General features: G+C 36.2%; 1 protein-coding gene across 1 annotated transcript; it reads left to right on the top strand.

The window, feature by feature from the left end:
* The first annotated feature begins 3,025 nt into the window (after window positions 1-3,025).
* On the top strand, window positions 3,026-16,014 carry LOC139902431 (uncharacterized). The gene is made up of 4 exons (XM_071885059.1): window positions 3,026-3,400; window positions 14,603-14,822; window positions 14,898-15,397; window positions 16,003-16,014. Exons 1-4 carry the CDS (start codon window positions 3,026-3,028, stop codon window positions 16,012-16,014), a joined length of 1,107 nt encoding a protein of 368 aa, XP_071741160.1.
* The last annotated feature ends 506 nt before the right edge of the window (window positions 16,015-16,520 follow it).

The raw sequence follows: 16,520 nt of genomic DNA, 5'->3' as shown, positions 1-16,520 counted from the left end.
TGTCGTGCTTTGTCATGCGAATCCCCACCGTAATATCGTTAATTGCTGAGGTATAAGATGCAAACTTAGTTATTGTGAGTAGCGCTACTGAGAGTGACGTCTCTAACTATTTGACTGATGGTCTTTGGTTACATAATAATGATTCAACTGACACTGACTGTTCAAGGTGTCGCGGGGTAAACTTTTGTCTAGTAGCGATATTACAAACTACAGCAACTCTTTTTAGATTGATATAATTGGTATCAATCAGCTTTAAACTAAATCTTATGGTCTAATGCATATTATATAAACCTATGAATTTCACTCAACCTTTTTGATTGATATTTTAAGCATGTTTTGTCTCAGGTGACGAATAAGGTGATTGCTATGAATGCTACATGATGAATTGAATGCTGCTGCATGGAGTCTTCATTTCATTACATTTACTTTGCATGTAAAAACTAATACTATTTCGGTTTGGATTTGATGTAAAAACTTTTAATGCTTCCGTTGTTTTATTAATAAATGTTTTATTCAAAACGTCTCATATAGAGTCGTTCTCGTTTATACAACTGTGATTTGATATAATTAGTCACAAATATCCCAGGCCCTATTTGGGGGTGTGACAGAGTGGTATCAGAGCACAGGCTGTTATAGAGAACAGGATTGCATTTTCTGTGTGCCTTATGTGTTAGCTAGGGTGCCTTAGCAATCTTTAGGACTATAGCCTTTCCTGCCTTAGTTTTAATTGCCTATTCCTTATTATCTTGCTATCTGTTATCCATACTTTTACTTCTTGCCTTACGGTGTTTCGAAGAAACATGTTTCACGGTGAATCAAGCAACGCAATTCCAAACGTCACCTTGACATCTCCTCAATTCCAATAACTGCTGGCTGCGGCACAAAGCAATGGCAACAACAGCACACCGCGAAATCTTTTGACTATTTATTCATATCAGAATTTCATGAACTACCAGCTCCCTACATATAAGGGTATTGAAAGACCTGAGTTTGGGAACATGGAAATAGTAGATGCTAATCTCATAAACTACACCAACCGATTCCAAGAATTTGCTTTCATGAATCCTCACATGACTACTCCCGAGTATCTAGGGATCCAACACTACATCAATGGGTTACCTGATGGCCTTCGAAGGGGCGTCGCCATATTAAACCCAAGGACCATACAAGAAGCCATTTGTATGGCAAACCAGCTAATTAACAAACCTGGGAGGAAAGGAGATGCTAAAAGAAAGTGGGAAGAGATAGAGCAAAAAGACTCTAAAGGTGAACCCGGCAAACGCTATAAAGGAACCATTCCTTGTTGCCAAAGGTGTGAGAAACATCACTTTGGGAGATGTAGCGCTGTGTGCTCCCAATGTATGAAGGTGGGTCACATAGCCAAAAATTGTAGAGTTACGATTCCCTCAACTCAAACTTCTGCAACCAAATCTAATGCAACCATTCCTACTTGCAATATATGTGGAGGAGTGGGTCACCACAAGTATTAATACCTGAACAGAAAAAAAAAGGATCAACACAAACCCTCCATTTCAAAGAAGAATTGATAATCCTCAGGATTTTCGTTTCGTCCATTATGTCTATTTCATTTATGTAAAGGCATTGTCTACCGTACTTCTCATTTCCTTCTATGTGTAATAAGGATGATTTATCCATTCGTTCTTAATAACAAGTTAAGTGGTTGTTTTTATATGTCTTGACTTATCTTGCCATATGTATGTGATTATGTGATTATTATTGATGATAATTACAGATTATAATTATTGCACCATAACTCTTCAACTAATACTATAATTATGTATTGAAGAACAATGACTGGAGAACAATAACCAAGTAACAACATCAACTCTCCTAACGTTACTCTCATAAATGAGCAATTTCAACAACTCCTTGTTGCCGCTCAAGGCAGCAACAATAATCAAAACAACAACAACAACGGAAACCGAAACTCTCCGAATTCATGCTCACATAAAGAATTTATGAATTGTAAGCCACCAAGCAATAAAGGAACCGAAGGACCAATTGAACTAAACCGCTGGTTCGAAAAGATGGAATCTGTGTTTCGTTTGTGTAACTGCGGTGAAGCTGACAAGGTCAAGTATACTACTGGAAATCTATCTGGTGGAGCTTTAACTTGGTGGACTGCATATGCTGGTACAGTTGGATGGACTACCGCCCTAGCCATACCATGGGAAACATTAAAACCATGCTGGCTGGTAAGTATTGTCCCAGGAATCAAGTCCAGAAATTTGAAGTCGAATTCTGGGAGTTAAGAATGAAAAATCTTGAAGTTGAAGAATACAGCAACCGATTTCTGGAGCTAGCTGCTCTATGCCCTAGTATGGTTACTCCTGAAAGCAAGAAGATTAAAAAGTATATCATCGGTCTTCCTCCTCAGATTCAGGGGAATGTTATAGCTGCTGGTAAAGAAACTATTGAGGCTACGATGTTGATTACTCAAAATCTGGTTATGGCTGCGAGAAGAAATGCCAAGGAAAAACAGACCGAAGTGAAGGCTACTGATAACAAAAGAAAGTTCGAGCCTACCCAAGGTACAGGTCAAAATTCAAACAAGAAGGTTGGTGATACTACAAAAAGTGGTTATATTGGAACAAAGCCGCTATGTAATCGCTGTGATAGGCATCATTATGGGTTTTGCACTGCTGTGTACGGAAAATGTAAGAAGATTGGTCACTTTAATAAGAATTGCAAGGTTGGTCTGCCTACTACAAATACAAATCAAACTGTGCCTACTTGTTTCGGTTGTGGGGAAAAGGGGCATTACAAAACCAACTGCCCTAAGAACAATACTACAACAACTGGTAATGCTAAGGGAAGAGCATTCGTCATGACTGCTGAAGAAGCTAGGGATGACGATGACATCATTACTGGTACATTTCTTATCAACAACAGCTATGCTTCTGTTTTATTCGATACTGGTGCTGATAGAAGTTATGTGTCTACTGAATTATGTGCCTTATTTGACGAGAAACCTTAAAACTTAGACACTAAGTGTCTTGTAGAAATGGCCAACGGGAAATTTATAAAAGTTGACCGGATCTACAAGGAATGTAATCTGACTCTAGCCAATAAAACCTTTAAGGTTGACTTATTTCCTGTTGAACTAGGAAGCTTTGATGTAGTCTTAGGGATGGATTGGTTATCCCCGATGAAAGTGGGTATCCAGTGTTTTGATAAGACAATTAATATTCCTCTCGAAACTGGTGAAATTCTTGTTATCCAAGGAGATAAGAGTGGTTCCAAACTTAATCTTATCTCATGCATCAAAACCCAAAAGTACCTTATGAAAGGATGTCAAGCCATTTTAGCTCACATAAAGGAAGTCAAGCCAGATGAACGGCGTATTGAAGACGTTCCTATTGTTAAAGACTTTCCTGAAGTATTTCCTGATGAACTCCCTGGTCTTCCACCACAAAGACAAGTTGAGTTTCAAATCGATTTGATCCCCGGTGCTGCACCTATTGCAAAGGGACCATACCGGCTAGCTCCGTCAGAAATGAAAGAGCTATCTATGCAACTACAAGAGCTTCTGGAGAAAGGATTCATTAGTCCTAGCTCATCACCGTGGGGAGCACCTATATTGTTCGTCAAAAAGAAAGATGGTTCTATGAGGATGTGTATCGACTACCGAGAACTAAACAAGTTGACCGTCAAGAATCGTTATCCTCTCCCTAGAATCGATGACTTGTTTGATCAGTTACAAGGATCAATCATCTATTCCAAGATCGACCTGAGATCTGGATATCATCAACTTAAAGTTAAGGAATCCGATGTTTTCAAGACTACCTTCCGGACTCGTTACGGACATTATGAATTTTTGGTAATGCCCTTTGGGTTAACTAATGCTCCTGCTGTGTTCATGGATCTCATGAACCGTGTATGCAAGCCTTATCTCGATAAGTTTGTGATTGTTATCATCGACGATATTCTCATCTACTCTAAGAGTGAGAAAGAACACGAACAACACCTCCGACAAATTTTGGAATTACTAAAGAAGGAACAGTTGTATGCTAAGTTCTCCAAGTGTGAATTTTGGTTAAAGACTGTTCAGTTTTTGGGACATGTAGTTGACAATGATGGAATACATGTCAACCCCGCGAAGATCTCGGCTATTCAGAACTGAGAAACACCTAAGAACGCGAAACACATTCATCAATTCCTAGGACTTGCCGGTTACTATCGGAGATTTATCAAAGATTTCTCCATTCTTGCCAAACCACTCACCAAGTTGACTCATAAGGATAAGAAGTTTGAGTGGTCTATTGAACAAGAATCTGCGTTTCAGACCCTGAAAGAAAAGTTGACTACCGCTGCGATCTTATCACTACCCGACAGAACTGAAGACTTCGTAGTCTATTGTGATGCTTCAAACCAAGGTTTTGGATGTGTGTTAATGCAACGCCGGAAAGTCATTGCATATGCATCCAGACAATTAAAGAAGCATGAGAAGAACTATACTACCCACGACTTGGAACTAGGAGCTGTAGTATTCGCATTAAAGATATGGCGACACTATCTTTATGGAATCAAATTCACCATATTCACCAATCATAAGAGTCTCCAGCACATCTTTGATCAAAAGCAACTGAACATTAGACAAAGACGTTGGGTCGAATTACTAAATGACTACAACTATGAACTCAAGTACCATCCTGGTAAGGCAAATGTTGTTGCTGATGCACTCAGTTTAAAGGATCGAGTCAAGCCTATCCGAGTGCGAGCTTTGAATATGATCATTCAAACAAACCTGACAGCTAAAATTCGGGAAGCACAACTAGAAGCTATAAAGCAAGAAAATATCAAACATGAAGGACCTTCAGGATTTGAAAACCAATTACAAATCAAGGAGAACGGAACACAGTACTACAACAATCGTATCTGGGTTCCTCAATTCGGAAATATGCGAAAGCTAGTCTTGGATGAAGCACATAAGACTAGATATTCTATTCACCCAGGCTCCAGTAAGATGTATCACGATGTGAAAGAATTTTATTGGTGGCCTAATCTGAAATCTGATATTGCTGAATATGTGAGCAAGTATCTTACTTGTTTAAAAGTTAAGGCTGAGCATCAAAAGCCGTCTGGTTTACTGCAACAACCGGATATTTCGCAGTGGAAGTGGGAATGTATCGCTATGGACTTTATTACTAAATTGCCCAAGACTTCTAGTGGAAATGATACTATATGGGTCATAGTAGATCGTCTTACTAAATCTGCTCATTTCTTACCGATCAAGGAGACCGAAAATATGGAGAGATTGTCACAACTGTATATCAAAGAAATTGTCTCTCGTCGTGGTGTTCCTATATCAATCATATCCGATCGCGACAGTAGATTCACTTCCAGATTCTGGAAATCCTTACAAACTGCTCTTGGAACTCAACTCGACATAAGTACTGCCTATCATCCACAAACCGATGGTCAAAATGAACGAACCATTCAAACGTTGGAAGATATGCTTCGCGCTTGTGTTATTGACTTCGGCAAAGGCTGGGATAGACATTTGCCTTTGGTTGAATTCTCTTATAATAATAGTTACCACTCAAGTATTAAGGCTGCACCTTTTGAGGCCTTATACGGACGAAAATGTAGATCCCCACTGTGCTGGGATGAATTAGAGGACAGACAGTTAACCGGTCCCGAAATCATACACGAGACAACCGTAAAGATAGTTCAGATTAAGAAACGAATAGAAACTGCCAGCAGCCGACAGAAGAGCTATGCTAATAAAGGTCGGAAAGATTTGGAATTCCAAGTTGGTGACAAAGTCATGTTGAAAGTATCCCCTTGGAAAGGCGTCGTTCGTTTTGGTAAACGAAGCAAACTAAGTCCGCGTTTTGTTGGACCCTTCAAGATTACTGAAAGAATCGGACCCGTGGCTTATCGATTAGAATTACCTGCTGAACTTAGCAGCGTACACGACGTATTTCATGTATCGAATCTTAAAAAGTGTCTCGCTGATGACACTCTCGTTATTCCTTTGGATGACATTCGAAATTGATGATAAAATGCACTTCATAGAGGAACCCTAGAAGTCATGGACCGATCTGCTAAACGCTTGAAACAAAGCACCATACCTATTGTTAAGATCCGTTGGAATTCACGACGTGGCCCCAAGTATACCTGGGAACGTGAAGACCAAATGAAATAGAAATATCCCCATCTCTTCTCAACCGCTGATGCATCCGAAAAGTCTACCTAAAACTTTGGGACGAAGTTTTTATTAACAGGGAGGTACTATAACAACCTTCACTTTTCGACTTCTAAATTTACTGAATTAACCCTAGGGTTATCTGCCTGACTATATGTATTAAGGGTTGCTATATACAATTAAATATTGACCGAATAGTAATTTTTAGTCAACAACGTACGCTTAAATAAATAATATATTATTAATTTATATAATTTGACATAATTTAACTAAGTATATAAACTTTGTATCACTTTTATTATTTAGTTAATGTATTATATATTTAACTATATAATAAATCCAATTATATATAAATGTAATAATATTTACAAACTTACTAAAACTATAGTTTAATAATTAAAATCATAATTATTATTAAAAATATAAAATACCGAATTATTTATTATTTTATGCAAAATTCGTATTTATTAATTAAATAAAAATAAAAAAAATATTGACAAATATTCTTAGAAAAGTACTAAATCAATTTGTTTATTTAAATATATATATATATATATATATATATATATATATATATATATATATATATATATATATAAATCCTTAAAATAAACGAATTTAAAAAAAATAATTAAATAAATAAATACTTTGTAATTAAAAATTATAATGAAAAACTACTTTTATTATTTTATTTTGTGCATTATCCCATGACCTAACATTTAATACTTTTGAATTTTAAAATTCCATTAAAAATTAAAATATTTCTTTTTCTTTTAATTATTTTATTCTTTTTACCTAATTTTTTTCAAGTATAAATACCCTTCATTTCTCATTCAAACTCACACCAAAATTTCTCTCATTCTCTCTTTGAAGAATTACTACTAGTAAGTATTTTTCCTTACTTTTTACTTTTTACTATTTACTTCGGTTTATTATTTTTTTTTACCGAAACATGTAAATAATATTATAAATTATATGCAATTAAAATTAAAATAAATAACATGTTATAATTAGTAATATATGTTACTAAAAATTATAAAAGTATTTTTATGAATTAATATACAGGAATTATAATTAAAATCGAATTAATGAATATATATGTATATACGCACCTAACGTGAAGGTTATAATTAAAGATAGCGTACAAAGACTACAAACATCACTGCTACTTGTGGCCTAGGGTGATCCTTGTTACCATTATGGGACGCTTGTGGATCTCGAATGCCAAGACTTAGATTCTGGTCAAGAGATCCTGGGCCGTTCGGTAACAATAGATCATTCGAGTGACTTGCATGTTAGCGACGAAGTTTGGGCGAGATTGTACAACATCTTTGTTAAGAATTATAACCCGAACATTCTTAAACTAGAAGTTTACTATAAGTGGAAGCTTTCCATAAATAGTAGGTTTCCAAAAATAGAAACTTTTGAGAAATAGGAACTTTTCTCGAAAACCGTCACTGTCAATATAGTTGCTATATTAATAAACACACTTTATGTCAAGTTAGACATTAACTAATCAAACGTTATACCTCTAGGTTGATATCCAGATCACTTACTTGCTTTACTTTCCTTCTTGCGTGGAATACTTCAACTACTATTTAAGGTGATTTTCATAGCCCCACTTTTACTGTTTACTTAATTGTTTATAACTTTTGGGGTGAGACACATACTTGCTTTATAACTGTTTTACGTTTAGACACAAGTACTAAAATGTTATTGTGCTGTCGTGCTTTGTCATGCAAATTCCCACCGTAATATCGTTAATTGCTGAGGTATAAGATGCAAACTTAGTTATTGTGAGTAGCGCTACTGAGAGTGACGTCTCTAACTATTTGACTGATGGTCTTTGGTTACATAATAATGATTCAACTGACACTGACTGTTCAAGGTGTCGCGGGGTAAATTTTTGTCTAGTAGCGATATTACAAACTGCAGCAACTCTTTTTAGATTGATATAGTTGGTATCAACCAGCTTTAAACTAAATCTTGTGGCCTAATGCATATTATATAAACCTATGAATTTCACTCAACCTTTTTAGTTGATATTTTAAGCATGTTTTGTCTCAGGTGACGAATAAGGTGATTGCTATGAATGCTACATGATGAATTGAATGCTGCTGCATGGAGTCTTCATTTCATTACATTTACTTTACATGTTAAAACTAATACTATTTCGGTTTGGATTTGATGTAAAAACTTTTAATGCTTCCGTTGTTTTATTAATAAATGTTTTATTCAAAACGTCTCATATAGAGTCGTTCTCGTTTATACAACAGTGATTTGATATAATTAGTCATAAATATCCCAGGCCCTATTTGGGGGTGTGACATTACCTTCCTGAACTTCTTTACCGGCGGTACGTTCACCAAACACCTTAAAGAATTTTCAACCATACGGACGCAATAATACAACAGCTACGATGTGGTGGAATGACTGCAAATGCTAATAAGCGATATATATGAATACAAATTCTACATAACAACTGAATAGAAACACAAATTTCAAAAATGAATAGAGAACAACCAAAATCTACATATACAATACATACAAAATATAAGAAATATAAAGATATTAGTAGAATCCAATAATAAAGTTATGAAATATATAACCTGTATCGTTTAAGGAATTACTTACACCACACCAGAGATCGAAGTTGTAGTTCTTGACCCACTAGCACCCATCACAGTTGGGATCGAGTAGGCAGCTTCACTATGTAAAAAAGTGAATAAGTTTGTGTCGATTTATAAAAGGGCAAATTTTTTGTGCTGATTTATAAAAATTAATACTTTCATTATTCATAATTTATAAGTTTTAGATAAAGAACTAATTCCTTTTAATACCCACAAAGTTGCCACTTGGGTTAGGTGATAATATCTAATTATAACATCACATTATTAAATATTATTAATTATTAATATATAATTATAATAATAATATAATGTATAATTATAATAATAATATCTAATTATAATATCACATTATTAATATAGAAAATAGTTCAGTTTTTGAAATTTACTCCTCATTAGTAAACAACATTGTCTACAATAATAAACGACAGAAATTTTCACAAGCTTTAGTATATATAATAATAATAATAATGATAATAATAATAATAATAATAATAATAATAATAATAATAATAATAACACTTAATTCGTTGCGGATTCAATTTAATCGGTGACTTATGAGCTGGTATCTAGTTCCATGATTCAAGATGCGTGATCAAATGGAATTGTGCAATTACCTCAGCAAGCTTTTTATCAAAATTAGTTCATCAATGGAGCTCATTCACCGATAAACAGGAACAGTGTTTTATCCCTCAAAGGTTCAAATTGCTGTTTACTTGTATTTAATTATAGATCTGGAATTATTTTGTTGTGTTTTGGATCGATTGAAGGCTCACAAAGTTGGATCAAACATCAAGGAACCTTGATCTATCAACACTTTGCTCTGTGATTTGCTCAAATGATCCGGAGACCTCTGTAAGCTTGTAAGAAGATAAATAAAAAGGGTTCACATATTTCCTTGAATTATGTTGTTGTTTTTTGAGATATCTAGGGATAGGAAGGTTTGGTTGATGTTAATGAACTAAGATCTGAGCTCAATTTGAAGTGTGAACATCAAAATACTGAAAGCACATATTTGAGATGTATGTAGCACTATGAAATGACGAACAGTAGCAGATATTGTGTGTAGCTATGTCGCATGCCGCTGTGAAGTTTCATTGTCCCTTTGTGGGTCTTAATGGCTGTCAAAATGGGAGTGGAAATGGGCTAGTTAGAAGTTCTCTTATCAAGCATCTTAGTGATCGTCATTGTGGTATCGATGCGCGGGATATCACTCGACACTCTCTTACTTCTAATTTGGGTGTTTATACTGAGGCTGATGTTACTTTTAGGCGTATGGGAATTTGGTTATGTGGTGTTTGCTACAAAACACACACGGTACGTGCTAAGTGCCGTCATGGTAGGGGCCCGGATGTGCCGCCCCCCGATGAGGGAAATGGTGTTGTTCGTTTTGTGCTTCATAATTTTTCCAAGCCACTAGCTCCCTCTTCTCCTGCTCGACTTTGTATTGAGGATGGTTCAGTGCGTGATCATTATGATGGTTTTGACGTGGCTCTCCTTGATCGGTTGTTCTCTAAGGGGTTTCGCACGGTTAAGTCTATCCCTCCCAAGTGTCGTTTGGGGTTTTCTCGGGTTTTGAAAGGTGCTCTTGATAAGGTGATCTCTAAGCCTGATGACATTTCTAGTTGGGTCTCTTTGTTGGTGTTACCCCTTTGTACCCTTAAAACCTTTCGGCCACGGAGTAGTCGCGAGTCTAGGTCTTCGATAAAGCGTCGGCATCAGGAAGAGAATATTTCCCGTGCTATTTGCTCTTGGGGGACAACGGGTGGAAGTTTACAGCTTGTGAGGGAGTATTTGGCTGAGGATTCTCCTATGTTGTTAGTGGTTGATGATGAGGTCCTTGATTTGGAAGAGCGTAATATTAAGCAGTGTCGTAGGAAGATTTGTGATGGCCATTACACTGCTGCAGCTCGTGTTCTTTCTTCATCAGGCGTTGCTCCTTATAATGACGCCACACTGGCGGACTTGCTGTCTAAGCACCCTTCTTCTATAGCTCCATCCTTGCCTGATATGACGGTTGATCACCTTCACCTCGTTACGACTTCTGCTGTTATTTTGGGCCAGATTAAAAGTTTTCCTCGGGGCACTTCATGTGGTAGGGATGGTTTACGTGCACAACACCTTATGGATTGCTTGAGTGGTGCTGCTGTGGCAGTCTCGGATGAGTTGGTTGGCTCTATTACCGGGGTCGTTAATCTCTTTCTAGCTGGAAGGTGCCCTATGGAATTAGGAGAGTATATAGCTAGTGCTCCCCTCACACCGCTTGTCAAGCCCGGCGGTGGTCTTCGTCCTATAGCTGTGGGTACTGTTTGGCGACGTCTTGTGTGACGATCGCTCCAAATCCATATGGACGAACACGTCATTTATTGATTTCATTGCGAGGTATTTGACCTCTATGTGATACGTTTTGTAACATTGCATTCGTTTGAAAAGGTATTTCATAAATGAATATATAAATTCCAGTTTTTTTTTTACATCTGATGATTCCTACGTATAGACAATCACCATTTAAATGGTTTACAATAATACATCTGTTAACAATACAGTCAAAATAAGATACATGGTAATGGTTTGATGAATGCAAGTTTCTTGTATATAGCATGTATGACTCCAAGCACATAACTTGTATCACGTATGAGCAAACAGCGGAAGACTTCTAGAATCCTGAGAATAAACATGCTTCAAGTGTCAACACAAAGGTTGGTGAGTTCATAGTTTTAATATTACACATAATCCGTATATCAATGTGGATTACAAAAGTTCAGTTGTTTTATTCAAAACGTTTATCAATAGGTTTTACATAAAAGGTGAATCACAAGATTTCAGTTGTTTCATCCGAAACGTTTATCAATCAGTTCTACAAAATTAAGCACCCTGGTAACTAAACTTTAACGTTTATATAATTTGTACCCTTTGTATAATCATCTTAATAATACACGCAAACCAACGTGTACGCTTCTCAAATAGCATACGTCCGTTAAAAGGCTAGCGCTCTAGCTCGGACGGGGATGTCAAGCCCTATGGATCCATATACAACTATTCGCGCCCACCAGTTCTTATAACCGGCAGTTACTAGTTACCAAAGCTAAGGGATTTTCGGTTCAAACTCGGTGTAGAATTTAGTATGTACTTGTATCCATTGTGTTTAAAATAAAGTGCATGTATTCTCAGCCCAAAAATATATATTGCAAAAGCAATTAAAAAGGGAGCAAATGAAACTCACGCATATAAATATTGTATATCGGTTAATAAAGCATTTGCATGTATTCTCAGCCCAAAAATGTAGGGAGTAAAAGGGTTCTTATGAAACTCACAGTTTAATATTGATATACAATATTGCAGGAAAGCACGTAGACGCATCGGAGATGATAAACACGAGGTTTGATTCACAAAAATACCCCCGAACATTACCCATAATTTCCTTGGCAATAACCCATATTTTCCTTAGCTCTAGCTCGCTCGGAAACTCGTTTTGAAAATTACTTGGACAGCACTCCGTCGTAATATTTTTTGTACATTATTATTTTTGTATCGCAAAAATAATAACACTAATAATAATAAAAAAATAATAAGATTAATAATAATCTTATTAATAATAATAATAATAATAATAATAATAATAATAATAATAATAAATAATAAATAATATTACTGAGTATATATATATTTGTGTATGTGTGTGATTTAAATCGAGCGAAAACACTGAAATTTATAGATGTGGCCTGAAATCTGGAGTCATGCGACTCGCATGGAAATGGCCTTCTGGCCATGCGACTCGCATGGGGACCAGGGACAGCTCACATTGTTTTGGCTCCTAGCTTGTCGACATAATATAAAATAAATATAAATATATAAATAATTAATATAATTATTTATATATTATATTTTATTCTTGTGCATAGTAGACTAGATATTTTTGGTCCGTTGCGTCGGGCGTTTCTTCTTGACTCGGGTCCCGGTTCCGGATTTTCAGACGTCCTTGCGTACTATTTTATATCGTATACTTTGCGTTCCGCAACTTGTACTCTTGTCATTTTTTAGACGTTCTTCATCAATAATTTGAACCTTTTTAATTGTATCTTGTACATTTTAGCATTTTGGACCTTTCCGTCTTCAATTCTTCGTTTTCGCCTTTTGTCTTCGCACTTATTAAATATAAACGAATATTACTTGAATATGGAACAATTACAACTAAAATCCTGTCTTTCTTGGGGGATAATGCTATGAAATATATGTTCCTTTTTAGCCTTATCAATAGCCTTAAATTATCCCTTAATTATATCACTTAAAGTGTATCTTAAACTTTCGAGTGTTTTGGTCATTTACTTCTATAAATCATCGTCTCGCTATTTGTTAAAATACATTTTTATAATAGCGTTTTACTGTAGCAAAGTTACTGTAGCAAAGTCAAATTTTACTGTAGCAATTCACTGTAGCAAAGTCAATTTCACTGTAGCAAATAGTGATTTTCGAAAACACTGTAGCATTTTGAGTAATGTGGCAATTTGAAAACACTGTAACAAATTAGTGTTTAACTGGTTCATCTTAAACGCTTTAGTTAACTTATCTAAATATCAATTGAATCAATAAACGAATGTTACTATCGTTTATTATATATATGTATATATCTTTTTAATATACATAAATCAGTTTTTAAATACACATTGGAAGTTATTTATAAATAAATTTTAATAATAAATATTTCAACTTATCATATACATTCAAATAGATATTTAAACCAATAAGTTTAATGTACGGTATCAAACAATTAATACATTGTTACCTTTTCATGTTATAGTATATATGTATCTATTTACATATAATTGTTCTCGAATCGTCGAAAATAACCGAAGGGTATTTAAATATATAAAAGTAGTTCAAAAATTTTGAGATTCAGTTTTACAGACTTTGCTTATCGTGTCGAAAATGTTAATCATACAAAGATTAAGTTTAAATTTGGTCAGAAATTTCCGGGTCATCACATCTTGTTTCGAAGGTTGGCGCTGCTATGGTTGGCCAGTCTTTGGGAAGTTACTTCGATGGTCTTCAATTTGGTGTTGGTGTTTCTTCAGGTGGTGAGGCAATTCTTCATGCTGTGAATCGGTTGATTGAGGATCGTGGCTCTGATGTTGGCCTCTCTATGTTATTAGTTGATTTTCAAAATGCCTTCAATCTAGTTGATCGTACGGTCATGTTACGTGAAGTTCGCCGCCTTTGTCCGAGCATTTCTCGGTGGGTTGAATTTTGCTACTCTAATCCAGCCAGATTGTATTATGGGAACCACACCTTATGGTCTTCTCAGGGGGTGCAACAGGGTGATCCCCTTGGTCCGCTGCTTTTTGCTTTGGTCTTACAACCCTTGGTTTCTAAAATCAGAGATAATTTTGAGGTTTGTCTTCAGGCGTGGTATTTGGATGATGGCACTATTATTGGGGACACTTTGGTGGTGGGGAAGGTTTTGCATTTGATTATGGAGGATGGGCCTCGTTTTGGGCTACATCTCAACGTTGAAAAAACAGAAATTTTCTGGCCTACGGAGGACCCTCGCAGCAGGCAAGTAGGTGTCTTTCCTCCTAATATTGCTCGGCCTTTAAATGGTGTTAAGTTGCTAGGGGCCCCCGCAACTTCCGATCTTAGTTTTAGTAGTGAACTGGTGATGCAAAGGGTGACCAAGTCCATTGCGCTTATGGATAAGGTTGCTAAGCTTGATGATCCTCAGTGTGAGTTGTTGTTGCTTAGGGCATGTACGGGAGTTTCTAAACTCTACTTTACATTGCGTACTTGTCCTCCTAGTATATTTAAGGCGGCTCAACGCGCTTTCGATGAAGCCCTTCGATCTTCTTTGGAGCGTATTGTTACTGCTTCAGGGCCTGAGTTTGGTGATTGGCAGTGGCGGCTTGCCACCTTGCCATTTGCATTTGGAGGGCTTGGTGTTTATTCTGCGGGAGATGTTCGTCATTATGCTTTTCTGGCTTCTCGATTACAGTCTGCTGGGTTGCAGACCAAGCTCTTACGTCATACGGGTATTGTTGGTCTTGGTCGTGATTTTGAAGATGCATTGGGTCTGTTTAATAATACGGTTGGGTTTGATATTTTAGGTAATCCGAGTGAGGTCGCTGCCCCAATACTCATGAAGAAATTGGCAGATGTTTATTTCACAAAGGTTACCGCTTCTGCAGAATCCACTTTTTCGTTATCTCCCCGACAATCGGCCTTATGGAAATCACAGCAGGGTGATCACACATCTGCTTGGCTAAGGGCAGTCCCTATTTTGGGGTTGGGTCAGACGATGAACGCAAAGACTTACCGATGTGTGTTGTGCTACCGGTTAGGTGTTCCTTTGTTCTCTATCTCGACGGCATGCTCTGCCTGTTCAAGGGTTTTTACTGGGGATATTTTCGGGGATCACGCCGTGTCTTGTGCTGGTATGGTGGGTATTAAGCATCGACATAATATTGTTCGGGATTCCCTTGTTGATGTTTGTTATCGATCTGGGATTTCAGCGAGAAAGGAGGTTGACATTGGGTTGTCTGGAGGGAACGACAGGGCCCTCAGACCTGCTGATGTGTTACTTTATTCCTGGGATTGTGGTCGCGATGTTTGTGTTGACTTGACAGGGTCTTCTCCTTTGACGCAGTCTGGGCTTTCTGACTTTGTCCCTGGACGTGCTGTGGTTGATGCGGCTCGTCGGAAGCGGGTCAAGTACGAATCTAGCTGTCAGGCGATTGGTTATGGTTTCATTCCTTTCTCATTTTCTTCCCTGGGGGAATTAGAGAAGGAGGCTGTTTCTTTGCTAAAGCGGGTTCAGAAGAGTTCGATGGCGCAAGATATTAGTGCCGGTGCTGCTGCTCATATTTTTACTAGAATAGGTTTTACTATTGCTAGAGGTGTGGGGGCCCAGATTGTCTTTAGGCTTCCCACTAATTTTTTGTAAGTTTTAAAACTTTTAAGTTTTTTTTATTATAATAATAATAATAATAATAATAATAATAATAATAATAATAATAATAATAATAATAATAATAATAATAATATATTTTATCTCTCAAAAAATGAAACTATAAACGATCCATACCAGGATTGACATATGCAAGATCAACCATCAGTACGTTGGAGGAAGGAATCATATCCGTCACAGTCCCATGTGTTATTGTTTCGGATTAATTTGTCGTGTGCTATTGATGTTGGATTCGTGTCGTGTAGGTTATGTATTAATTGTTCATAAAATATACTCTGTTGTAAATATTTAGAATTCTTGGTTGGAAATAACATGATACATTTATATTATTATGCTTACTAAAAGATAATTACATATATAGACATTTCGTAGTCTAGCATAATCGGTATACAGCAATAAAAATAATTTGTAGATATCTAAAAGTTACTCGGTATAAGCATTTTTACAACTTCAAATGATATGCATTAGTGAGAAAAAAGAATGAACATTTTTTATAGTGTATTAATATATTAAATTCATCAAAATTATTTACTTAACATTTTGATAAAATATCACAGCTGTGATTTGTATCAAAAATCACTAGTGATCCTTATGCCTTTTTCCCTGTAATTAATGGTCCATGTAACTTGTATTTTAAATCACCAATAGGCCATATGATAAATATTCATAGAGACCATCCTAAAAAAATTGTAAACAACAAAGATCACAAGTGGTTCAAATGCAAATATTTTACTCAAAATTATAATAAAATTATTATTAAAAA

The sequence above is a fragment of the Rutidosis leptorrhynchoides genome, chromosome 3 (assembly GCF_046630445.1).
Source record: "Rutidosis leptorrhynchoides isolate AG116_Rl617_1_P2 chromosome 3, CSIRO_AGI_Rlap_v1, whole genome shotgun sequence".
NCBI lineage: Eukaryota > Viridiplantae > Streptophyta > Magnoliopsida > Asterales > Asteraceae > Rutidosis > Rutidosis leptorrhynchoides.
The sequence above is the reverse complement of the archived record's forward strand: the minus strand, read 5'-3'. Positions and strand labels throughout refer to the sequence as shown.